We start from the raw sequence: 26,028 nt of genomic DNA on the forward strand, positions 1-26,028 counted from the left end.
GTTCTGCACCGGGGTCACCAGGCCCCTGTCCTCATGGTCAGCAAAGCCAGAGCTGCCACCCTCTAACCCACTCAGGAAATAGTCAAACCCTGCCTAAGGACCCCAGGAATAAAGGGCCCATTTAGGCCCTGACTGGGGAACTGGCCTGGCCAGGATCTCAGCCAGGCTCTGGCAGGTGGCACCTAACTCCCAGCCCTGGAGGGCGTGGCTAAAAAGCAGCTAAATGCACTGGTTCTGGGCGGAAAGCCTGGGCTCAGATTCTGGCTTTTCCACTTCCTGTCTGTGTAATCCTGGGCTACTCAGTTCTCTGAGCCTCAGGGGTTTTTTTGTTTGTTTTTTTTTATCCTTGAAATCAGAATGGTAAGCCTGGTGAAGAGTTGGTGAGCCGATATAGTTAAAGTGCTTCATGCTAGGCCAGTTCACGTCCAGCCCTCTGTCAGTGGGAGATGTCTGGGAGCTTCTGAAGTCTCCCAGCCAGCAGACAGCTTCCCACCCACTGAGGACCTGCCACCCTGGACTGTGGCTGTGCCTAGAGGCCCACTCTTGTGGCCCCAACATGTCAGGAAAAAAGCCCCTCATACACTTGACCCCAGTTGGGGAGTGAGCAGCTCTCCTAAAGGAGCAGCTGGGGGTCGGGTGGAGGCATTGCCCTGGCAACTGAGCAGGCCCTCTCAGGCCTCTGCTCCAGGCCCCTGAAGGAGGGTGGCTGTCTGCACTCTGGATATAGCTTTCCTGCCACCTGTGTCCTGGTGCCAAGAGCCTGAAACCAGACCTGGCCTTCCGGCCAAAAGGGACTTTCTCTGCTTTCACCCAGCCGGAACTGAAACACCGCTAGAAGTTCCTCCTGGCTTTCTCCACCTCAAGGTTCCCACCGGGCTAAGAGGAGGCTCTTATGGACAGGCTTCCTGGGGAGCAAGGGAGGGGGCTGGAGCCCTAGAAGGAGCAAGGAGGTCTGGGGCAGCTGCTGTAGCAGTCCATAGACTTGTGTGCCACAGGCCACTGCCGCTGCATGCACACCTGCATTGTATTTCTTAAAATTATGAATTAACACCATTTGAAAATGCAGAGGAGTTTTTTTGCCAGTTGATTTTTTTTTTCCACTGACTGTTTCTCAAATGATTTTTCTGTTGATATATAATAGATGTACATATTTTCAGGGTAGATGTGATATTGTAATATATCCATATAATGTGTAATGATCAAATAAGAGTAATTAGGATATCCATCACCTTAAACATTTTTCTATATGCTGGGAACGTTCAAATTCTTTGGCTGGGCAAAGTGGCTCATGCCAGTAATCCCAGCACTTTTGGAGGCCAAGTCCAGAGGATTGCTTGAGTCCAGGAGTTTGAGACCAGCTTGGGAAACATAGTGAGTTCCCATCTCTACAAAAAAATTAAAAATGAACCAGGCATGGTGGTGCACACCTGTGGCCCCAGCTACTTGGGAGACTGAGGTGGGAGAATCATTTGAGCCCAGAGGTCAAGGCTGCAGTGAGCCCTGACAGAGTGAGACCCCGTCTCAAAAAAAAAAAAAAAAAAAAAACTCTGCTAATTTGAAATGTATATTTTAAAATCCAGATTTCTGGTACATTTGGCAGCTCTGACAATGCTGGGCCCTGGTCTCCTACATGGCAGCTGTGAGCCAGAAAGGGTTGATGCCCTGTACACATTTGAACTGTGACCCCCATTCAGGGACAACCCACTTAGTTTACAGCTGTGGAAACTAAGGCCCAGAAGGGACTCAGGCCCTGTGCAGAGTACACAGCCCACTATGGCGAGCACTGATTTTAGATCCTGGCAGCCTGGCCTTGCAGAGCAGAGCTTTCTGCACTGCCAGTCATAAGAGTAAAAAGCCTCTTCTCCCATCTATAAAGCATCAGTGATAATTACCACTCCTCTCAGAGCTGTGTCAGGATAAAGTAGCCCCTGGCCCGGGCCTCAGTAATGATTCTTTTAAATCTGTACAAATCCTACATCTTGCCCGGAAAGTGTTGCTGGAAGCACCACATGCTTTCTCTGCCACCTTTCAGAAATGATTATTTTTCACACACTTGCCATTGCTCAGTGCTGAAGGTTTGTTGCAGTCTCATTCCCACAGCTTCACTGCCCAGCTGCAAGCAGATTTGCTCAAGGTTCTACCTCCCACCAGACTGTGCTCCTGTGTGTGGTGGGGCGTGATCTGAAGGAATTTCAAAGCCCTGGCCCTGGGCATTAGATCCAAACTAAAAGACCAGGAATAAATCATTCTGCTTCCCTGTGCCTCTGTTTACCCAGTTGTCAAATAGGGGTTTGTTCATTCATTCAGTAAGTATTTACTGAGCCCAGCCATGTATTGAGCTTGCTACTGAGAAAGCACCATGATTATATGAGAGACTCAAGTTCCCCACCGTCAGGGACCTGTATCAGATACTCAGGTTCCCTGTCTGGTAGAGGAGAGAGACCAAAGACATGGGAGCTAATAAATGACCAGTGCTTGAATGAAACAAGCCGAGTCCTTAATGAAAGAATAACAGCTTTAGACGGGTGGTCAGGGAGGTCCTCGCTGAAGACATGCCACTTGAGCTGAACCTAAAATAATAATGAGAAGAAGCAGACATGCCAACATGAGGGTGAAGTTCGTTTCAGACAGGGCATGGCAGGTCTAAAGGCCCCACGTGGGAGCATACTTGGAGCGTTTGAGGAATAGCAAAAGGCTGGTGTGGCTGGAATGGAATGAGGGAGGGGCGGGTGGGCCAGTTCCTATTGTAGGCTGAGGCGAGCAATGTGGATTTTATTCTGCATGGAATGGGGAGCCTTTTTTTTTGAGATGGAGTTTCACTCTTGTTGCCCAGGCTGGAGTGTAGTGGCACAATCTCGGCTCACTGCACCCTCCACCTCCCAGGTTCAAGTGATTCACCTGTTTCAGCCCCCGAGTAGCTGGGATTACAGGCATGTGCCACTACACCCAGCTAATTTTTTGTATTTTTAATAGAGACAGGGTTTCACCATGTTGGCCAGGCTGGTCTCAAACTCCTGACCTCAGGTGATCCACCTGCCTCAGCCTCCCGAAGTGCTGAGATTACAGGTGTGAGCCACCTCACCCGGCCTGGAATGGGGAGCCTTTGAAAAGCTTTAGAAAAGGGGAGAAGCAGTCCAGTTTGAGCTTTTAAAAACTGTCGGGGTTCCAAGAGTGATTGTGGGTAAGATGGGCCATAGAGAAAACAGGGAGGCAAAAGACCAGGCCTGTGGGGGCAAGGAGAAGCTGGACTCTGTTAGCTGTGTTTTTGTGGTAGGGGGTGAGGCTTTGCAGATGGAGGAGGGTGGAAGGAGGGGATAACTGAGTGCTCAGGGCCCCTCTCTGGGAGAGCAAGGCTGATGTGGAGGAGGAGAGGATTCAGATTCATTCTGGACACACTCAGCTTGAATGGCCTTGGCACTCCCTGGCAGAGCTGCCTAGTGCACTGGGACTCTCGAGATAGTAGGTGATACTCCCTCCTAACTGCTGTCAGTGTCTGTACACTGTAAAATCCTCTGCCCATGGGCCAGTCTGGAGGGACTTCATGAGAAATGGGATGTTACGGCAGGAAGAAGGTGCCTCTGTTCCCATTGCTGCTGAGAGCAGCCCCAGGAAGCTGACAGTCCTGAGAGGAGGCAGCCTTCCTTGGATCTCCTTGCCTCAATCCCTATCCTCCCTCCACCAGCTAAGGTACCTAAGTTAGACGTTTCGCCAAACCGTGCCCCACTCAGCATCTGTCTTCCCATGCTTTGGGCTGTCCTGCCCTGCTCCTTTGCTCACAGAGTATCCCTTCACCAGAAAGCTCTGTATTTCCTTGTCACTCAGTGACTCTGGCCACCCATCTAGACGCAGGCAACTCAGTGTCTTCCAGAAAGGCCCCCAGATTGCCTCCCAGGAGGCAATCACTTTCTCCTTAATCCAGAAACCATGGTAACAAATTGGCATGGGCCCACCCCAAGATCCAAAAGTACCTCGTGCCTGTCAGCTCCTTGGCTCCTCCCCGGAGCACATTGAGTATCGCATCCTATTTTTAGGGGTAAAACAACTGCCATGTAAAAGGTAGTTAGTGCAGCAGAGGGGCCATCAGGTAGTGGTCAGCCTTCAGGCACCCTGGTTTCAGGCTGCAGCCTGAGCACTGCCTAGCTGGGAGGTGAGTGGAGGCAAATCTCCACCTCTCTGTAAAATGGGGCGTTTACATTTGAGAAATGGGAACCTCCCTCATACTGGTTTTGAGGATTCAGTCAGCTAAAGGATAGCTAAAGTAGATTCTCATTATTCACTGTAGGTCACAGAGTCATAGTGAATGCTAAACCATTGCTCTTCTGGGCAATACAGGGTCACTGCAAGCCTGTGGTCATAACGTTTCTACCAACCAACCAGTCAGTCCGTAACCTTGTGTTATGTGTATCTCTGTTGAAAGTTTTTTTTCTTTTTTTCTTTTTTTTTTTTTTTTTTTGAGACAGGGTCTCTTATTGCCCAGGCTAGAGTGTGCAGTGGTGCAATCTTGGCTCACTGCACCCTCTGCCTCCCAGGTTCAAGTGATTCTCCCACCTCAGCCTCCCAAATAGCTGGGACTACAGGCATCGACCACCACATCCAGCTAATTTTTGTATTTTCAGTAGAGACAGGGTTTTGCTACACTGGCCAGGCTGGTCTCCTGACCTCAAGTGATCCGCCCGCCTCGGCCTCCCAAAGTGCTGGGATGACAGGCGTGAGCCACCGCGCCTGGCCGAAAGATTCTTTACTTAATATAGTGTTGATTCATTAACATTGAACTCATGACTAGCAGCACTATGACTCATGCATGGATGAAGCGTACCTAACACTTTTCTCCATAAGGGACATCACAGCCTTGTTGCACTGAGAACACTGGGCAGTGCTTCAGCACTATGTGGGGGCCATTCTAAACAGTGAAGTCACCAACAGAAAGCCCACAAATGGGAAAAGTATAACACTAAATAGACCTGTGAAAGGATACTTGTTTACAGTATGAGAGCTGCAGTGAGAAGGTGGAGTGTCACCTTGTTCCACCTCAGCTGGGGATGTGTGCAGTGGGCACACGTCTGCGAGCCCCTTAAGTGTTGGTTTTGCAAGTAAATTCAAGTGAGTAGGTAATTTTGCACATATAGAATTAGTAAGTAGGATCAGCTGTATATGAAGCACTGCTCAGGCCTGGCCATGGTCAGCACTCAGTAAGCTCAGCTGTTAGCATCAGAATCATTACCGACGGGAGTGCGTCCTGGCTTCTGGACCAGGCTCCAAGAACAGAGCTAGCTCCCTGAGCTTTGTGGCTTTGTCTTCACCAGCCTGACACCTTTTTAACTTCTTGGCTTCTGTGGATGTTGGGGTCTGAGGTAGATGCGGATCCTGGAGGCCCTGAATGCCCCCACTGAAGGGTTGGTTTGTTCCAAGTCTACAAACTGTTGAATGGTTTCAAACAGTGACATGATTGGATTCCTCAAATGGCTGGGGTGGAAGGAGGGACAGGAGGTCAGAAGGCCAGAGGGCATCTGTGGTAGTCTCAGGGAAGCTGGCTCCAGATCAGGGGGAGAAGATAAGGATGGGAGGGGCCTGGCTGTGAGGGGCGGAGGAGGATGCTGCTGTGAGAGGGGCTGCCAGTCCCTCTTGCTGGAGTTTGAAAGTAAAGTTTGATGTTGCTAATTCTTTTTTTTTTTTTTGAGATGGAGTCTTGCTCTGTCACCCAGGCTGGAGTGCAGTGGCGCAATCCTAGCTCACTGCAACCTTCGCCTCCTGGGTTCAAGCAATTCTCTTGCCTCAGCCTCCCTAGTAACTGGAATTACAGGTCTGCACCACCATGCCCGACTGTTTTTTGTATTTTTAGTAGAGATGGGGTTACCCCATGTTGGCCAGGCTGGTCTCGATTTCCTGACCTCAGATGATCCACCCACCTCGGCCTCCCCAAACGCTGGGATTACAGGCATGAGCCCGTGCCCGGCCAGTGTTGCTAATTCTTAAGGCACAGTGAGGGAGGTGGCTCTCAGACTGAAACAGTGGGAAAGGAGAGGGTCACATGGACTGTCAACAGAGAAGGCAATCTGTCCCTGATCCTGACCTAGCTGCTTGGAATTCTCTTCCCAGCTGCTTCTGCCTTGGGCTGAAGAAACAGAGGAAAGGAGGGAGGGATTTGAGGCTGGGTGGGTGGGAGTCTTTTAGCTCTGTTTTTATCGTAGCACACAGATGAGTTGCCCAATTTAGCTGTGTGGTTTGACAAGTTACTTGCTGGCTGGGAGAGGGAGTGGGATCTTACCAGCCCTCAGCCCTCCCACTAATGAGCCTTTTCCCTAGCTTGGCAGTACCAGCAAAGGGAGTTAAGGAAGTCTGCCTGTCTCTGGGGTCAGCTTCATCCATTCATGGGGGCCTTGAGCCTGGCCCCACTGCCTTCGCTGTAAAGCCTGAGCCATGGCTTGCAGGTTGTCTGTGGCCCCATGGCATCTGTTCCTCTTGAGGAGTTCAGACCACCTCTCCTTTGCCCCCTCATCACCTGGGAGCCAGCAGGCATGAGGCGTGTGTTAGGCCTCAGGACCAAGTTCAGCCTGGCCTCCAAAGACACATGCAGGGGACTAGCTTCTTGAGGTTGCTGTGTCCTCCACATCCCTCAGGAAATGGAGTCACAGCCACTCCTGAGTATTTGGCCATCTTATAACCTTTACAATAAAAAACAAAACGCAGGCCGGGCACGGTGGCTCACGCCTGTAATCCCAGCACTTTGGGAGGCCAAGGCGGGCAGATCACGAGGTCAGAAGTTCAAGACCAGCCTGACCAATATGGTGAAACCCTGTCTCTACTAAAAAATACAAAAATTAGCCAGGCGTGGTGGTGCACGCCCATAATCCCAGCTACTCAGGAGGCTGAAGCAGGAGAATTGCTTAAACCTGGGAGGTGGAGGGTGCAGTGAGCCGAGATCGTGCCACTGCACTCCAGCCTGGGTAACAGAACAAGACTCCGTCTCAAAAAAAAAAAAATGCAGAAACAAATTCATTCTGACCTGATAAATACAGTTTGGAGGATAAAATCTTGGGGTAGAAGACAGAAATAATGAGATAAGGAAGCTTCTCTAGAAAAAGCAAAAGACTTAGGTGCTGAGAGGCAGAGAGGCTGGACTAGATATCTGGGGCTGGGAGCAGGCTGCATAGAGGATGCATCGTACAACTGGCTTGTGTCTGGGCTGTGGCATGAGGGACCTGCATGGCTGAGAGGGGGTTGGGAGAGGCAAGCATGCAGCCCACGGGGATGGGTGGTTTCGTGTGCGGTGGTTTAGGGGCTGGCAGGATGACAGAAAGCATGGAGGACAGGGGAAGGGGGCTCCAGCAGAAACCGATGCCCATGTAAAGGCTTGGACACACGGAGGTGTGCTGTGTTTGGGAATGGTGCACTGTGCATCTGGTTCTCTGAAGCTGGAAGGGGGCGGTATGCTTAGGGGGTGGGAGGGGCATGAGATGAAGCTGCCGAGATGGATGGGCAGGGACCAAGCAGAAAGGGCTCAGGTTTGGGAGGGGCCCTAGAACCTTGGATACTAAAGTGTTGGGAGCCTTTGCTGTATGGCCAAATAATCTGGGTTTTTTGCAACTAAGAGTTTTTGCAGTGATAATGAGGTTTATTTTCTCTTTCAACAAATTATTGAGAGCCTTTGTGCTTGAGGCATAACCCCAGTCCTAGCATGTGGCATGATTTGGCAGGACAGAGTTCCCTCAATTGCTCCAGGCCTGTAGCTGTCAGGTGACTCCTCCAAGCCCATGGACTGATGTGGTCAGTGCTCTGATGGAGATTCCCAGGTGGAAAAAGAGAGGGCAGTCAGGGGAGGCTCTCAGAGGAAGAAATTCTGAAACTTATGAGTAGCTGAGGGAAGCCTTCCAGGCAGAAGAATAGTATGTGTGAAGGCCCCAGCAGGGGAGGAAGTGGCCAGGGTGAGGTATTGGAAGAGGTGGGGGCGAGGTATTTCCTCACTGTATTTCCTGCATTCACACACTTGAAATGAGAGCTCTCCTGTACAAGGTTAGGTCCCATCTCCCTGCTCCAGGGGGGCAATACTCAAGAGCAGAGGGGTGCCTGCCCCCCAGGGAGCCCCTGAAGCCCCCAAATCTTGTATGCTAGTCAACACCACTTATCTTACTGTGGCCTCAGGAGACATAGAGGATCCAAGATAAGCTCACTTTCCTCTTATCGAATCAGGCCTGGACTTGCTTTCTGGCTGGGTCACCTTTCCCTCTGATAACTGGCTGCCTAGGCCAGAGCTCAGGGCTTCTGAGGGTGCTTAGTAGAACTGTGGGCCTAGCAGCTCTGAGAGTGAGGCTGGAGGGTTAATCCTTTGTCCAGACCCTGGCTGTGGGCAGTCCTGTTGTCTTCCATTGTGTTCCATTGAGAAGAAGGTGTGCCTCTTCCCCACCAGACCCCCGTGAATGCTGCATGCACACTCTTCATGGACAGTGTCATCCCTACCCCACAGATGGGAACAAGGACTCTGGTGTCGCACAGCCTAAGCTAGGTTTAATGCCCAGTTCTTGCTCCCCCATACTAACTGCTGCCCTCCTAAGGGAGATATATACCCCTTTAAACATTTTGAGCAAATTGAGGTTGGCTTCAGTTTTCTGATCTAGGGCAAAAAAACCCATTTGTTTGGGACTTTAGACCAAACAAATCCATTCCTCTCCTGAAATCCTCAATGAGTTAGTCCTTTCTCTGCTGGGCACTGGTGGCCGTAGATTTCAAGAACTGCTCTAAACGAACGTCCAGGTCTTAGGGGAAATTGTTCCTGGGCCAGAGAACCAGCCCAGACTCCCTGCCAGTGGCTGGGGAGTAGTAGAAATTTGGCTTGCCCCCTGTCCCCACCCTGTCCACAGGCCCGGTTGCCTCTGTACCAGAAATGAGGAGTCATGCCAAGCCTAGGCCTGGCCCAGCCTTAGCTTCTGCAATGCAACCTATGTAATCACGCCCTTTTTACAAGGAGGAAACTGGGGCCATACAACAGGTCAGTGACAGAGCTGGGACCTGAACTCAGGCTAGTCTGGTTCCACACTGCCCCCTGGCTTCTGGACCCTTACCACCACCAAAATGATTCAAATTAGAGAATTTCAGGCATCCGTGGAAAGGGCATTCGCAGAGGGGATCTTCCCTGCAGTCACAGTGATGGGAGGCTCCACACCCGTCCTTGAGGAAGAGGATGAATGGGACAGTGCTTTGAGTTTGTCAAGGGCTGTGTGAAGACAGTATGCTGTGACCCAGTGAGAATCCCTCCCACCCTGGCTTCTGGAACAGATGAGAGTACTGAGAAGTCCAGAGGGCAAGCAGGAGCCTGGAAGCCAGGCCTCAGCCTCAGTCAAGGCCCTTTCTACTCCCACAGTCAGATTTTGGTTTGGTGTACCCCTGCAGACTGGTCCCAGGGCCCAGCAGGATGCTGTAGGGGTATGGTGATGAGTGAAGGCCCCAAACACCTGCAGCCCAGCCCAGCGAGGAGGGGCCCAAGGCCTGGAGAGCAGAGTGAGGTGGCTGTGCCATGGAGCAGATGCGGCTGCTGCTTACTCCTGCAATCTGAGCAAGTTGTCCAACCTTCCTGAGCTTCACGCCCCACCTGCAAAGTGGGCATAATCATGATCTCTACCTCACAGGCACTGAGGCTTACATTACAAAGCTGCAAAGCTGCTGAGCACAGCTTAGTAAATGACCCAGCTTTTGGCCCGCAGCCTGTGCCTTGTGGCCAGCTGAACGCAGGCGCTTCTCTTCGCTGAGCAGGCCTGTCCCCCTTCTCGCAGGATGTTGTGTTAGAGGGCCATACTCCTTTTGACCTGAGCCCTGCCTCCTGCCTCCCTGCTGCCTTTCTTCTGGCCCAGAGAGGTGGCTGTCCTTCTGCCTGCACACTGCTATTTGGTTGGTAACCAGAGATGCAGGTGTCTGTCTGGGGGATCCCTGAGTTTTCTCAAGGCCTGAGCAGGACTGGGACATTTCGAACAGATGAGTAGGAAGTGAGTGCTCCTGGCTTGGAACTCAGAGCACTTTGTCCGCCTCTGGACTAGGTTGGGCACAAGGCACAGCATCCAGTTCCCTGGGCTTAACATCATGGCATGTGTTACTTTCAAAGAACTCACTGCAGAGCTGTTTCTCTGCTGATGAGGGCTCCTGGCTTTCCTGGAATCCAGTACAAGGCCTTGGTTCCATAGATGTCTATTGGATGAACAGATGGATTATTTTAAATTAAATTTTTAGGCCGGGCGCCGTGGCTCAAGCCTGTAATCCCAGCACTTTGGGAGGCCGAGACGGGCGGATCATGAGATCAGGAGATCGAGACCATCCTGGCTAACACGGTGAAACCCCGTCTCTACTAAAAAATACAAAAAACTAGCCGGGCGAGGTGGCGGGTGCCTGTAGTCCCAGCTACTCGGGAGGCTGAGGCAGGAGAATGGCATAAACTCAGGAGGCGGAGCTTGCAGTGAGCTGAGATCTGGCCACTGCACTCCAGCCTGGGCGGCAGAACGAGACTCCATCTCAAAAAAAAAAAATTAAATTTTTAATTCTTAGACAATTGTAGATTCACACGCAGTTGTAAAAATAATACAGAGGGGTTCTTCGTACCCTTTACTCAATTTCCCTCAATAGTAAGATCTTGCAAAACTGTAATACATTCTCACATCCAGAATGTCAACAGATATAATCCACCCACCTTATTCAGATTTCCCCAGTTCCACTTGTGTTCACTTGTGTGTGTGTTAGTGCTGTGCAATTTTATCACATGCATGCATTCATGTAACCATCCCCACACTCTATACAGAACTACTCTATCACTTCATACAAGGGTCCCTCTTGTTACCCTTTTATAGCCACACCTACTTCCCTCCTGCCCTCCCCTTCACCCTCTCCCTAGTGACCTCCTCTGCCCTAGCCCCTGGCAACTACTAATCTGTTCTCTATAATTAGGTCACTTCAAGAATGTTATAGGCCAGGCACAGTGGCTCACACCTATAATCCCAGCATTTTGGGAGACTGAGGCAGGAGGATCCATTGAGTCCAGGAATTTGAGACTAACCTGGGCAACATAGTGAGACCCCATCTCTACCAAAACTTTTTTTTTTTTTTTTGAGACGTAGTTTCGCTCTTATTGCCTAGGCTGGAGTACAATGGCATGATCTCGGCTCACTGCACCTTCTGCCTCAGTCTCCCGAGTAGCTGGGATTACAGGTGTGCACCACCATGCCTAGCTGCATGTTTAGTTTTATAAGAAAATGCCAATGTGTTTTCCATGACAGTAGTATCACTGTTTCTCCACATTCTCAGTAGCATTTGATGTTGTCACTTTTTAGCCATTCTGATAGGTTATGTGATAGTATCTCATAGTGGCAGATGGGTGGTTTCTGCAGTCCTCTGTCCACAGCTCCTATGATACTGGGCCTTGTTTTTTGAGTTTCTCCTGGGTTATCACCATCACCGTGATTGTAGCCCCTTGACGGCAGGGCTTATCTGGCTCGTGGGCCCAGACCAGGGTAGGGGCTTGTTTCAGTTCTCACAGGGCAACAGGCAGCTGGAGTTAAGGTGCTGAGAAAGGCACTAGATCCAACCTCACTCTCCTAGCAGGTAGCTACTGTTGGAAAAGCAGTTTCTATTGCCAACAGAGTTCATTGTCTGAGAAGCAAGCAGTGGGCCTTTGGTGTTTTGGGCCCCTGCTGTGGGTCAGCCCCTGGCTGAGATCGGGGTGAGATTCAGAGATGGCTCAGGTTCCTACCCATGGCAGGGCCTGGCTCTGGGAATCTCAGTGGAGAACAGGGAGGCAGACCAGTGTACAGGGTTTCCCATAAGGAGGAAGAGGTGGGGCAGGAATGGCAAGATAGGGGAGGGGGTTAGCTGGACCCTGAAGGATGTGTTTGTGTGTGTGTGTGTGTGTGTGTGTGTGTGTTTTGAGATGGAGTTTCGCTCTTGTTCCCCAGGCTAGAACCTCGGCTCACTGCAACCTTCGCCTCCTGGGTTCAAGCAGTTCTCCTGCCTCAGCCTTCCGAGTAGCTGGGATTGCAGGCATGTGCCACCACGCCCAGCTAATTTTCTATATTTAGTAGAGACGGGGTTTCTCCCTGCTGGTCAGGCTGGTCTCAAACTCCTGACCTCAGGTGATCTGCCCGCTTCGGCCTCCCAAAGTGCTGGGATTACAGGCGTGAGGCACCGTGCCTGGACGAATGTGTTCATTTTTGACCAGGCGGAGAGGGGCATCCAAGCAGAGGGAATAAGGGAGAGGGAAGGTGGTGTGGAAGGAAAAGACCAGGGGAGCACTGAGTCTCTCAGTGACCTTGAAGATAGCAAGGTTAACCATTCCTTAGCTGTTTTGACATCTGCTCAGTTGTCACCACCTCCCCACGACACGGGTCAGGGTCTGTCAGAGCCTTGTGGCCCCACGCACTTCACCTAGCACATGCCCCTGCTGGATAATAAGGTTTGTGTGTGACTGACGTGGGGGATATCTTTGGCCAGTGGTGGCATCCCCTCAAGACTTTCTCTCGAATGAGGGTGGGTAGGGCCTGTGTGTGTCTGTCTTGGTCGTTGCTATCTTGACCCTCATTCTCCCTGCTCCAGAAATCCTTGTGGACAGAATGGCTGAGGCCAGAGCTAGGGCCAAGTCAGGCAGGGCTTCTGCACTGGAAGGGGCTTGAGAGGGTTGGGGGCTTCACCATCTCACCTCTCCCCTGCCCTTCTCTCATCCATCTGCAGGTTCATCATGCCTAGTGGCGTATAAGAAGACCCCGCCACCGGTCCCTCCACGCACCACTTCAAAGCCGTTCATCTCAGTCACAGTCCAGAGCAGTACTGAGTCTGCCCAGGACACCTACCTGGACAGCCAGGACCACAAGAGTGAGGTGACTAGCCAGTCGGGCCTGAGCAACTCATCGGACAGCCTGGACAGCAGTACCCGACCGCCCAGCGTGACACGTGGTGGAGTCGCCCCAGCCCCTGAAGCCCCAGAGCCACCCCCAAAACATGCATCTCTGAAAAGTGAACAAGGGACGCTGACCAGCTCTGAGTCCCACCCCGAGGCCGCCCCCAAAAGGAAACTGTCATCAATAGGAATACAAGTAGGGGCTCCTTTTGCACTGTGTGTCCTCAGCCCACTCCGTGCACCTGCCTGCGTGTAATTACATCTGGTGGAGGCCCACTAGGTCTCCTGGGAAAAGGTGGTTTGTCTCTCTATTTTGGGGGATCAGCCCCAAGTGGGCAAACCGAATTCCACCCATAGCCACGCCTCCCTGGTGTCTGCCCACACGCGCCGCTGGTCAGCAGCCGCGGGCATGTGTTTCTGCTTCTCCAGTGGGTTGTCCCAGTGAATGTAGTTACACTCAGCCAGCCATCTCCTGTCCACTGTTTGTCCACTGTCTGTCTGTCCACTCCACCCTTTGCCCTGCCAGCTGGCCCGTGGGAGGCGGGACTGGCCTAACAGTTCTCTAATCCAAGGTCAGCTCGGGTGCGGAGGCCATAGCCCCGCTTGGCGGCAGGAGCAGCATGGAGCATAGACGCTGATGGGCCAGGGGCCCAGGACCCAGGGCCCTTGAGCCATGGGGGTTGCTCGAGGGGAACTTTGCCCAGAGCCCTCTCGGGCCTTGGGGACAGGTAGGTGGCTTGAGGGACCAGGCTCGTGTCATTGAGAAAGGTGATACCGGTCTCAATGCCTCCCTCCATGGGATAGGGTCCAGGCGATGATTCCTCCAGGGCTAGGTGGCCAAAGTCAGCAGGCCCTCCATAGTTGTGGCACACAGCAGGGCAGGTGTGCCAGCTTCCCCTCCACTGCTTCATTGCACTCCTGCATGCACCCGATATCAATAATCTGTCTTGTTTGCTGAGCTGGGGAAACTTGGGCCCTGCCTTGTAGTTTTTAAGAGTTTGTCTAAATCCAGATTGAGTGGACTCTCCCTGCCCTGGCTGGACCTACAGACCAAACTAGGGCACATTCAGAGCTGTAGGGAAGGGGCAGCTACAGTGGGTGAGGGTGAGCAGGGAGACAGGCCCCCTCCAAGCCCAGGGGGTGAGTCAGGGAGGACGAGGCGTTGTGTGTTGTGGCACAGGCTGCAGGGGACTCCTCCAGCCACCCCCGAGCAATTGGATGTGGCCCAGCTGATAACAAAGCACTGAAATGCAGGAGCGTGGGACACAAACTGGAGCTTGAATGGAACAGAGAAGGCTTACTGAGCAATTTCTTGCAGTTGCCTGGACTTGTTTCCTCCAAGAGGCAGCTCTAGGCTTCTGCTTCCCCACATACAAACAGGGAGAGAGTTGGCCAGGAGACTCTGCTGTCTGTTTTCTGGGCTTCTTAAGTGTCCAGACCCTGCCCTGCAGGTGGGATTCTTGGAAACACAGAGAGTAGCCTGATCTTTGACCCTTGGTCCTGACCACCCATATCTTTGGGCAGCCCCACCCTCTTTTTGGCCAAACCAGATGCGCTTATCTTCCCAGAAAGCCTAAGAGTTAGGACTACCCTTGATTGCTTTCACCCAGAAAATGACACCGGGATAAGGACTCTCTTAGGCCTGTCCTGGGCATCCTTTCCCTGGATTCACCCCAGCCCCATTCTTGCTCTCACTGCAGCTTCTTGGAGATCCAGTGATGCTGCATTCCTTGAGCCGGCTTTTGCCGAGGGGAAATGTGGCTGCATCCCTGTCCCAGAAAGCTTCCCTGGCCCCTACTTTTCTCCACAAGGCCAAGAGACTGAAGAGTCCCCAGTTTCTGAGGATGCCCTGAACCCTTTGGTGCCTCATGCCCTAGGCTGAGTGTGGGTTCTCCCTCATTCTTGAGTGATGATAGGAAGGCTGGCCTGGCTGCCCTGTGGCCCAGCACCTTTGTCCCGGAGAAGAAAGGCAGGCGCGGGGCATCACTGTTGTCCTGTTCCTTCCACTTCACAGGAGTGGAGGGGTGACAGCTTTCCGCTTGGCCCTGACCCCAGTCCTTCCTACTGCTCCCCAGGGCTACCCAGTGCTAAAGGTAACCTCAGCCAAGTATGAATAATGCCCAGGGACTTCGGTGGCTCCTGTCTGGGTGGCAGTTTCTGAATCGAGAACTGCTGTCCAGGGTTTGCCCTTAGTGCAGGCACCTCTGGCCTGCCCTCCAGGCTTCCACCACAGGGTTTGGGGAGTGATCTTTGCCTCAAGACAGCCGCCAGCTTCAACTACACCAGATAACGGCTGTGGCTTTGTGTGTGTGTGTGTTTTCTTTCTCTTTCGTCGTCCTTTTTTTTTCTCTCTGATGCGTGTGAAGGAGAGGACTAGAAGGAACGGTTCCCACCTCTCGGAGGACAACGGACCCAAAGCGATCGATGTGATGGCACCCTCCTCAGAGTAGGGAAAGCCAGTCATCTCCACCCCATCCCACCTCCCATCCACCTGCCCGCCCGCCTCCACGCGAATGAGCAGTGCCCGGCTTAACCTGGTCCGGCCTCGGGCCCACGTGCAGTGTCCGCATGCCTCGTGTCTGTCTGTCCACACGTCCGTTTGCGTCGTCCCACTAATGTGAATTTCAGCAGCAAGTGTGGTGTTTGTTTTTTATTTTTGTCTTTGTCTCCGTGCCGTTGCTGTCGTTGTCCTTCAATAAGGTTGACTGCATTCAGCCAGTGCCAAAAGAGGAGCCCAGTCCCGCTACCAAATTCCAGTCCATCGGGGTTCAGGTAGAGGACGATTGGCGGTAAGTCGGACAGAGGTGGCGGCTGCTTCTCCCCTCTCCTCTCCCTCCCTCCGCTCTCACCTCTCCTGCTCTCCCTAACCCACTTCTCCTTGCTGGATTTCTAATAACCAAGCTGGGTTTGGGTTGCGGGTGGTGGCCCAGGCATGGGAGGCTGGGCAGGGGCGGGCGGGTGGACAGATGAGCACTTGCTCTGTGAGACCAGTCACCCACGGGGGTCACGGCTGGGCCTGGACATGGCCTCAGCTGCCCTGATGCTGGTGGTCTTCCTGGCCCCACTGCAGTAAACAGGCAACCTTATGACCTTGTCCTCGTGTGTGTGTGCGTGTGGGCTTGGGCGGGATGGGGCAAGGGCTGAGCCAAGAATGAGATGGGGGCTGTGGGACCCGCTTCAGGCGCATGGTGAGCAGATGATGCATCCGTTTCTCTGTCTCCCGTGTGTCCGGGTCAAGGCGGCCTCTGGTCTCTGGCCCTCTTGGTGACTCACTCCTTCCTGTCCCCACCCCATCCACCCCCTACCCACAGAAGCAGCGTCCCCTCTCACAGTATGTCCTCCCGACGGGACACAGACTCGGATACCCAGGATGCCAATGACTCAAGCTGTAAGTCATCTGAGAGGAGCCTCCCGGACTGTACCCCTCACCCCAACTCCATCAGCATCGATGCCGGTCCCCGGCAGGCCCCCAAGATTGCCCAGATCAAGCGCAACCTCTCCTATGGAGACAACAGCGACCCTGCCCTAGAGGCGTCCTCGCTGCCCCCACCCGACCCCTGGCTTGAGACCTCCTCCAGCTCCCCAGCAGAGCCAGCACAGCCAGGGGCCTGCCGCCGAGACGGCTACTGGTTCCTAAAGCTACTGCAGGCAGAAACGGAGCGACTAGAAGGCTGGTGCTGCCAGATGGACAAGGAGACCAAAGAGAACAACCTCTCTGAAGAAGGTGGGTGCCACACGGATGGTCCTTGGGCAAGGGTAGAAGGTGTTCGCAGCTGGTTCTCCAGCTGGTGGCCGGCAGCTTCCGAACTTCTGAGGGGGGAGGGTCTCTTAGGTTCTCTTCTTGGGCTAGTTTTTGAGCTCCTCCTTACTTTCTTCGCATTCTTCCGTCCATCCACCTATTGAACCAAACCTCTTTTCAGAAAGGGTTGCTGGTGATAGCTGCTTGTTGTGCAGCTGTGAGGTCACCCACACCTGAGTTTGAATCCCAGCTCCTCCCTTAGTAGTGAAGTAACCTTGGTCAGGTTACTCTGAGCCCCCATTTCCTCATCTGTAAAATGGATTTAATCCTCTGCTCACTATATGAGCATGTTGTAAGGGTTGAATGTGGTCGTGCATGTAAAGGGCCTGACACAGAGAAAAGTGGGAGCCTAATTATGACTTCAAGAACTTCCTTTTTTTTTTTTTGAAATGGAGTCTCGCTCTTGTCACCCAGGCTGGAGTACAGTGCCACGATCTCAGCTCAGTGCAACCTCTGCCTCCCAAGTTCAAGCAGTTCTCCTGCCTCAGCCTCCTGAGTAGCTGGGACTACAGGCACGTGCCACCACACCTGGCTGACTTGTATTTTTAATAGAGACGGGGTTTCACCATGTTGGCCAGGCTGGTCTTGAACTCTTGATCTCAGGTGATCCACCCGCCTCTGCCTCCCAGAGTGCTGGGATTACAGGCGTGAGCCACCACACTCAGCCAACAGCTTCTTCCTGAGTGCTTCCTGTGTGCCAAGTACCAGGGATCCAACTGGGTCTCAACAGGGCGTGAAGAAGTTATGCTTTTATTTCCCACTTATGTTTCTACCTATATCATGCCAATTTCCAAAAACTCCTTTGAGAAGTTAGTTCAAGAAAGTGCTAGACATGTGTAGGGAACCTAGATTCAAAGGTGGTTGAAGGGGGATTGGGTGGTGGAAGGGAGGTCCTGGGCAGCTCCAGGCTGTTGACCTGCACCCACCTGGTTCACCTGAGGTTCTGGTTCCCATTGAGCTACTCCTCCACACTCAGGAAGGACAGGTCTTCAGAGTGTCCAAATGGTGTTGACCCACATCCCATACATGATGGAGGGGCCCTGAGGACAGCAGCCTTTGATGATGCAGAAGGCTCATCAGAGTCATTGTTTTCACTGTCCTCTAGGCCAATTCCCAGCTTTGATGTCACACCCACTAGTGCAGGGGAAGTGTTGTGAGGAAAGTACCTAGTAACTTTTTACAAGAAAATTATTTTAAAAAATCAAAACAGAGACAGGGATCAGAGAGCATTAAAAGCCTTCTAAGAGAAGGCCGGGCGCGGTAGCTCACGCCTGTAATCCCAGCACTTCGGGAGGCTGAGGCAGGCGGATCACGAGGTCAGGAGGTCGAGACCATCCTGGCTAACATGTGAAACCCCATCTCGACTAAAAATACAAAAAATTAGCCGGGCGTGGTGGCGGGTGCCTGTAGTCCCAGCTACTTGGGAGGCTGAGGCAGGAGAATGGCATGGACCCGGGTGGCAGAGATTGCAGTGAGCCTAGATCAGACCACTGCACTCCAGCCTGGGCCACAGAGCGAGACTCCATCTCAAAAAAAAAAAAAAAAAAGAGTCTTCTAAGAGAAAATATCCAGCCCACCGCCCTACCTTTAGTTTTTACTAGCTATATATTCTGGTATTTGCCTTCATGTATGTTTTTAAAAATGTGACTGATTACCTTATATTTCCTCTCTAAAATTAATCATTTCTATTAATTTCCTGTTACCATAGGCATAGATGAGTGTTTAGCTCTCACACAACCTCTATCTCCCTTTCCCCCACCCTCTGTATACATCACACTTTATGGTTAAATAGTAATCAGTGTTTCTGTTTACTGAGTGTGTAAAATTGTTTATTGCAGAACTTAACAGTATATTATTATTGCATTTTCTTCTTTTTACATTTTGTTTTTCCTAAAACAGTTTGTCCTGTTGCCACATTTTAAAAATACACTCCATTTGCTAAATTAAAAAAAAATTTTAAGAGACATGGCCTCACTGTGTCATCCAGGTTGGAAGTGCAGTGGCATAAGCATAGCTCACTGCAGCCTCAAACTCCTGGGCCGAAATAATCCTCTCGCCTCAGCTTCCTGAGTAGCAAGGGTCTACCACAGAGTGCCACCATGCTCAGCTAATTTTTTAAATTTTTTTATAGGGACAAGGTCTCCCTGTGTTGCCTAGGCTGGTCTCAAACTCCTGGGCTCAGGTCATCCTCCTGGGTTGGCCTCCCAAAGTGCTGGGATTATAGGCATGAGCCACTGCAGGCCAGCCTACAAAACTTTTTTTTGTTTGTTTGTTTTTTGAGATGGAGTCTCGCTCTGTCGCCCAGGCTGGAGTGCAGTGGCATGATCTCTGTTCACTGCAAGCTCCACCCACTGGGTTCACGCCATTCTCTTGCCTCCGCCTCCTGAGTAGCGGGGCCTACAGGCACCCGCCACCGCGCCTGGCTAATTTTTTGTATTTTTAGTAGAGACAGGGTTTCACTGTGTTAGCCAGGATGGTCTCGATCTCCTGACCTTGTGATCCGCCCACCTCGGCCTCCCAAAGTGCTGGGATTACAGGCGTGAGCCACCGCGCCTGGCCAAAACTTTTTTTTTTTTAGAAGAAAAATTAGCTGGTCATGGTGGCACATGCCTGCAGTCCTCGCTAGTCTGGAGGCTAAGGCAGGAGGAACACTTGAGTCCGGGAGTTTGAGGCTGTGGTGAGCTATGATTGAGCCCTGCATTCCAGCCTGGGCAACAGAATGAGATCTTGTCTCAAAAAAAAAGGTGCCGGGCATGGTGGCTCATGCCTGTAATCCCAGTGCTTTGAGAGGCTAAGGTGGGCAGATCACTTGAGCCCAGGAGTTTAAGAACAGCCTGGGAAGCATAGTGAGACCTTATATCTACAGAACATTTTTTAAAACTTAGCCGGGTGTGGTGGTGGCCACCTGCAGTCCCAGCTACTCAAGAGGCTGAGGTAGGAGGATTGCTTGAGCCCTGGAGGTTGAGGCTACAGTGAGCTGTGGCACCACTGCACTCCAGCTTGGGTGACAGAACGTGACCCTGTCTAAAAAAATAATAATATATTTATACATAAATACAATTTGTGTATTTCTATGCAAATATAAAAATGATATGAAGTTAAAAATAATTTTCCCTCAGAATCTTAAAGACTCCATCTTTTTTTATTATTTTTTTGAGACAGAGTCTCGCTCTGTTGCCCAGGCTGGAGTGCAGTAGCGTGATCTCAGCTCACTGCAACCTCCACCTCCTGGGTTCAAGTGATTCTCCTGCCTCAGCCTCCCTAGTAGCTGGGATTACAGGTGTGCACCACCATGCCTGGCTAATTTTTTGTATTTTTAGTAGAGATGGGGTTTCACCATGTTGGCCAGGCTGGTCTCGAACTCCTGACCTCAGATAATCCGCCTGGCTCGGCCTCCCAGAATGCTGAGATTATAGCTGTGAGCCACTGTGCCTGGCCACCTTGTATTAATTTTTAAAAGTAATTTTCTCACTTCTATTTGTTCTGTTGTCTAGCTCTGGAATTTCTGTCAGTCAGTTGCTGTACCTGCTGGGTGGATCCTCAGGCTCTCACCTTTTCTTCCTCATGTCTTTTTGTTGGACTTTCTGGAAGGTTTTCTTTTTCTTTTCTCTTTTTCTTCTGCCCTATAATGGCTTTACTGAGATATAATTCACATACCTCAAAATTCACCCTTTTAAAGTACACATTTAATAAACTCACAATGGCACTTAGTGTACTCACAGTGTGGTGCAACCATCACTACTGTTTAAGAACATGTTCATCGCCCCAAAAAGATGCTCTCTACTCATTAGGAGCTGCTCCTGCAGCCTTAGGCAACCTCTAATCTTTCTGTCTCTGTGGATTTGCCTATTCTGGACATTTTATATAAACAGAATAATACCATATATGGCCTTTTGTGTCTGGCTTTCACTTGGCATGTTGAGATTCATCCATGTTGTAGCATATGCAGTATTTCCTTCCTTTTTGTTGCTGAATAATATTTCATTTCACACTACATTTTATTTGGCCATTCTTCTGTTGATGGACATTTGGGTTGTTTGTACTTTTTGGCTATTATGAATAATACTGCTAGAATATTCATGTACAAGTTTTTGTATGGATGTATATTCATTTCTTTTGGAGTAGAAATGCTAGGTCAAACTTCTATTTTTGTTTTCCTTTTTTGTTGTAAAATAACATATAAAATTTACCTTTTAACTGTTTTTAAGTGTGCAATTCAGTGGCATTAATTACATTCACAATATTGCTACCATCACAAGCATCTATTTCCAAAACTTTTTCATCTAAAACATAAAATCTACCCATTGAACAGTAATTCCCCACTATCCTCTCTGGCTAGCCCCTGGTATCCTCTACTTGCTGTGTCTACAAATTTGCCTTGTCCATTTGTGTTTAGCATGTTTTCAAGGTTCATCCATGTTATAGCATGTATCAGAACTTCCTTTTTGTGGCTGAGTAATATTCCATTATGTGTACAGTATACACCACATTTTGTTCATCTATTGCTGGGCACTTGGATTGTTTCCACCTTTTGGCTATTGTGAGTAATGCAGCTGTGAAGATGGGCGTGTTTGAGTCCCTGTTTTTAATTCTTTGGGGAGTACAATTGCTAAGTTATCTGGTAACTCTTTGTTTAACTTTTTGAGGAACTGCTGAACTGTTTTCCATGGAAGCTATACCATTTTATATTCCCACCAGCAAAGCACGAAGGTTCCAGTTTCTCCACATCTTCACGAAAACTTGTCTTCTGTCTTTTAAAAAAATTATAGCCATCCTAACGGCTATGAAGTAGATGAAGTAGTATCTTATTATGATTTTGATTTGTATTTCCCTTATGACATTGAGCATCTTTTCATGTGTCTGTTGGTCATTTGTATGTCTTCTTGGAAGAAATGGCCAAGGCCTTCACCCATTTTTTAATTGGGTGATTTGTCTTTTTGTTATTGAGTTGTAAGTCCTTTATATATTCTGGGTGCTGGACCCTCATCATATATATGATTTGCAGATATTTTCTCCCATTCTTTTCACTTTCTTCCTGGTGACTTTTGACAATGCACAAAGGTTCTTTTTTTTTTTTTTTTTTTTTTTTTTTTTTTTTTTGAGACAGAGTCTTGCTTTGTTGCCCAGACTGGAGTGCAGTGATGCCGTCTCGGCTAACTGCAGCTTCCACCTGCTGGATTCAGGCAATTCTGCCTCAGCCTCCTGAGTAGCTGGGATTACATGTACGTGCCACCATGCCTGGCTAATTTTTTGTATTATTAGTAGAGACGGGGTTTCACCATGCTGGCCAGGCTGGTCTCAAACTCCTGACCTCATGATCTGCCTGCCTTGGCCTCCCAAACTGCTGGGATTACAGGTGTGAGCCACCACGCCTGGCCGACACACAAAGTTTCTTAGTTTTGATGAAATCCATTTTTTCCTTTTGTTGCTTGTGTCTCCACGTTTTTAAAAAAATTATGAGCGTATATTAATATAAATTTAAGATAAACAGTTGAGGCACTGAGAAGCTGACTGGCAGTTTTGTGTGGGCAGAGCTTGTTTTAAGTAGGCTTTCTATGGACCCCTTCTTAGAATAGTGGTTTTAGGCTGGGCGTGGTGGCTCAAGCCTGTAATCCCAGCACCCCAGCACTTTTCGAGGCCGAGGCGAGAGTATCTCTTGAGCCCAGTAGTTCGAGACCAGCCTGTTCAACATAGCAAGACCCCCATCTCTACCAAAAATGTAAAAATTAGCCAGGCATGATGGCATGTGCCTGTTGTTCCAGCTATTCGGGAGGCTGACAAGCAGGGAGGATTGCTTGAGCCCAGGAAGTCGAGGCTGCAGTGAGCCAAGATTGGGCCACTACATTCCAGCCTGGGTGACAGAGTGAGACCCCGTCTCAAAAGCAAAAAATCATAAGGAAGAGAAAATATATTTACTGTTCATTAAGTAGAAGCGCATCGTCATAAAGGTCTTCATCCTTGTCTTCACACTGAGTACACTGAGGAAGAGGAATGGGGAAGAGGAAGAATGTTGCTCCTGCTGTCTCAGGGGTGGCAGATGGGAAGAAAATTGATAACATAAGTAGATTTGTGCAGTTCAAACCTGTGTTGTTCAAGGGTCACCTGTATTTCACCATATATTCAATATAAAATTATTGCAATATTTTATATTCCTTTTCATAGTAAGTCTTTAAAATTTAGTGTATATTTTACTCTTACAGCACATCTTAATTCAGACAAACTACATTTCAGGTGCTTACTGACCACATGTGGTTAGTAGCTGCTGTATTGAATAGCACAGATTGAGACAGTAAGCCTGGGGCAGGGTGCACAGATTGCTTCATGCCAATAGGATGATTCTGTGGGTTTGATTCCCTTTAACTTTCCTTTACTATATTAATTATAGTTCTTTCTAGAGCAAGAAGATGTTTACCTGCAAAGGAAATTATGTCATGCCAAACAATATTGGTATTACCTTCCTGTCTACCTGGGAGGGAAGGGGTCTTTCGTGATGTTTCTGGATAACCACACCACAACTCCTGCAGCTGAACACTCTAGAGGGAGCCCTTTCCATAGCCCTGTAGCACTTACTGCAGCTTACAGACAGATGGAGTCACATAGCTCATGTCCCTTATCTAAAATACATATTCTGACTGCTCAGGGAACCCAGCAGTGCCCACCCACCCAGATGGCTGCCTGTCTTGATTGGATTTTGCATTGCCCTCTTGTCTAAACCTGAAGAACTTTAAACTTGACAATGTTCTTTTCAGACAATTTCTTTTTCTGAATTGTGGTTAAATATATATATCATGAAAATTACCATTTCAACCAAGTGAACAGTCTGTGGCATTAATTAAATTCACATTGTTGTACAACCATCACCACCGTCCACCTCTAGAACTTGTTTTGTCTTCCCCAACTGAAATTCTGTGCCCATTAAACACTGACTCCCCATTCCCTCCTACCCCCCAGCCACTGGCAGCCACCACTCTACTTTGTCTCTGTGAGTTTGACTATTGTAGCTACTTCATGTAAGTGGAACCATGCAGCATTTGTTCTTTTGTGACTGGCATATTTCACTTTGCATAATGTCTTCAAGGTTCATCCATAGCATGTGTCACAATTCTCTCCCTTGTTAAGGCTGAGTAATATTCCATTGTATGTAGAGATCATATTTTATGTATCTATTAATTTGCCAATAGATGGGTGGATTGCATCTACCTTTTGGCTGTTGTGAATAATGTTTCCTGTCTCTTAAGAATGATATTCTTAATTAAAACAACAAGGCTCTCTGATTAAATTCTGTACATCCACTCAAGGTCCTGACTTGTGACCACAAGTTAATTTTTTGGTATTTTGTTTGTTATGTTTTTGTGAGACAGAGTCTCACTCTGTTGCCCAGAGTGGAATGCAGTGGTGCGATTTCTTCGGCTCACCACAACCTCCGCCTCCTGGGTTCAAGTGATTCTCGTGCCTCAGCCTCCTAAGTAGCTGGGATTACAGGCACGTGCCAACACGCCCAGCTAATTTTTGTATTTTTAGTAGAGACGGGGTTTCACCATGTTGGCCAGGCTGGTCTCGAACTCCTGACCTCAAGTGATCTGCCCGCCTCGCCTTCCCAAAATGCTGGGATTACAGGTGTGAGCCGCCACACCCAGCCATGGCCACAAGTTTTAAGGTCACCCCTCTTACGTCTGTGAGGAACTCCACCAAGGAGATACCATTCGTAGCTGGGCCTCAGAGAGGATCTGCAGGCTCGGGGAGAGGAAAGGCATTCCAGATGGAGGGAGCAAAGGCACAGAAGCACGAAGGGCATAACAAGTCACCCCAAACCTAATGGCATGAAACCACCATTTTATTATGGTCATGGATTCTGTTATGTCAGCAGTTCAGAAGGAGCGTGGCAGGAACATGTTGTTTCTTCTCCATAAAGCCTGGGGCTTCAGATGGGAAGGCTCAAGGGCTGGGGGTGACATGACACCTGAGGGATGGAATTACCTAAAGGTAGTTAAGGTGTGTGCCTAGCACTTAGACAAGGATGACTCAAAGGCCAGGACAGCCAGCCACAGCCCCTGTGTATGTCCCTCCACCTGCCTTTGCTCCCTCGCAGCATGACAGCCTTCCCGTGGTGGCTCCAGACCCAAGTATGTGTTGAACACTGAGGCTGCATCACCTTTTCTGACCTAGCTCTGGAAGTCACCTGGTAACTCCTTCACTGTATTTGATTGTGTTACAAGCAAGTCACAAGCCCAAGGCAGGGCTTCAGGTTGAAGGAGGGGAGTATTAGACCCTACCTATGATACTTCACAGGGAAGTATCAAGGTTCTAGAAGAGGAAGAGGGACGGGAGAGACTGTTGGGGCCTTCAGAAAATATAGTCTGCCACAGCAAAGAAGCAGTTACATCCACTGTTAAGCTGCAGTTAAAAGAACAATTTTATTTTGAACGCTATGTCTTGAACACTCTTGTCTACTTTGATACATAGAGATCTAGTTCATTTCTGTTAAATTCATACGCATATACTACATTCTCTTTGACCATTTTCCTAATGGTGTTTCGGGGGTTTTTTTTGTTTGTTTGTTTTTTTGTTTCTTTTTTTGAGACGGAGTTTCGCTCGTTACCCAGTCTGGAGTGCAATGGTGTGATCTAGGCTCACCGCAACCTCCCCCTCCCAGGTTCAAGCGATTCTCCTGCCTTAGCCTCCCAAGTAGCTGGAATTACAGGCATGTGCCACCACACCCGGCTAATTTTTTGTATTTTTAGTAGAGATGGGGTTTCTCCATGTTGGTCAGGCTGGTCGCGAACTCCCAACCTCCGGTGATCCGCCTGCCTGGGCCTCCCAAAGTGCTGGGATTACAGGCGTGAGCCACTGCACCCAGGCCGTTTTGGTGTTTTCAGCGTTTCATCAACACTGGTGCATATCTTTCTACCATGACATGGGAGAATTTCTCTGGAGTACTTATCTTGGACAGAATCACTGGATGGGAGGAAACACATATTTTAATAAATTCTGCCTGATTGCTCTCCAAAGAGGTTATATCAGTTTATCCTTATACCAACTGTTTGAAAATTGCCATTTCCCTAGTATACTTACTGATAGTTGATCTTGTTGGACTTTAAATCACTTACTTGATAAGTGGAAAATTAAAACCAGTTGATATATTTCACATTTACTTGGTTACTAGAGAAGCTGTGCATATTTTAATTTTATTTATATTGGCCATTCAAACTTTACTCCTGTGAATTACTTGTATACGCTATTCATTTTTCTGTTGGATTCTCAGTATTTTTCAAATCCTCTGGGCATGGTGGCTCATGCCTTTAATCCCAGCACTTCAGGAGGCTGATGTGGGAGGATTCCTTGAGTTCAGAAGTTCAAAACTAGC

At 49.6% G+C, this 26,028-nt stretch overlaps 1 protein-coding gene across 39 annotated transcripts in view; it reads left to right on the forward strand.

Annotated features, from left to right (window-relative positions):
• Window positions 1-26,028, forward strand: part of DLGAP4 (DLG associated protein 4) — a 231,379-nt gene that overhangs the window by 179,861 nt on the left and 25,490 nt on the right. For 14 of the 39 annotated variants that reach the window (XM_045362921.2, XM_045362918.3, XM_045362915.2 and 11 more), the window contains 3 exons: window positions 12,700-13,061; window positions 15,566-15,654; window positions 16,177-16,589. In XM_045362921.2, coding sequence (XP_045218856.1) covers window positions 12,700-13,061; window positions 15,566-15,654; window positions 16,177-16,589 — 864 coding nt within the window. Of the gene's footprint in view, window positions 1-8,855; window positions 8,984-12,699; window positions 13,062-13,429; window positions 13,594-15,231; window positions 15,312-15,565; window positions 15,655-16,176; window positions 16,590-26,028 lie in introns of those variants that run through there. The other 25 variants (XM_074005252.1, XM_074005250.1, XM_045362916.2 and 22 more) reach the window with 5 other exon arrangements.

The sequence above is a fragment of the Macaca fascicularis genome, chromosome 10 (assembly GCF_037993035.2).
Source record: "Macaca fascicularis isolate 582-1 chromosome 10, T2T-MFA8v1.1".
NCBI classification, from domain to species: domain Eukaryota; kingdom Metazoa; phylum Chordata; class Mammalia; order Primates; family Cercopithecidae; genus Macaca; species Macaca fascicularis.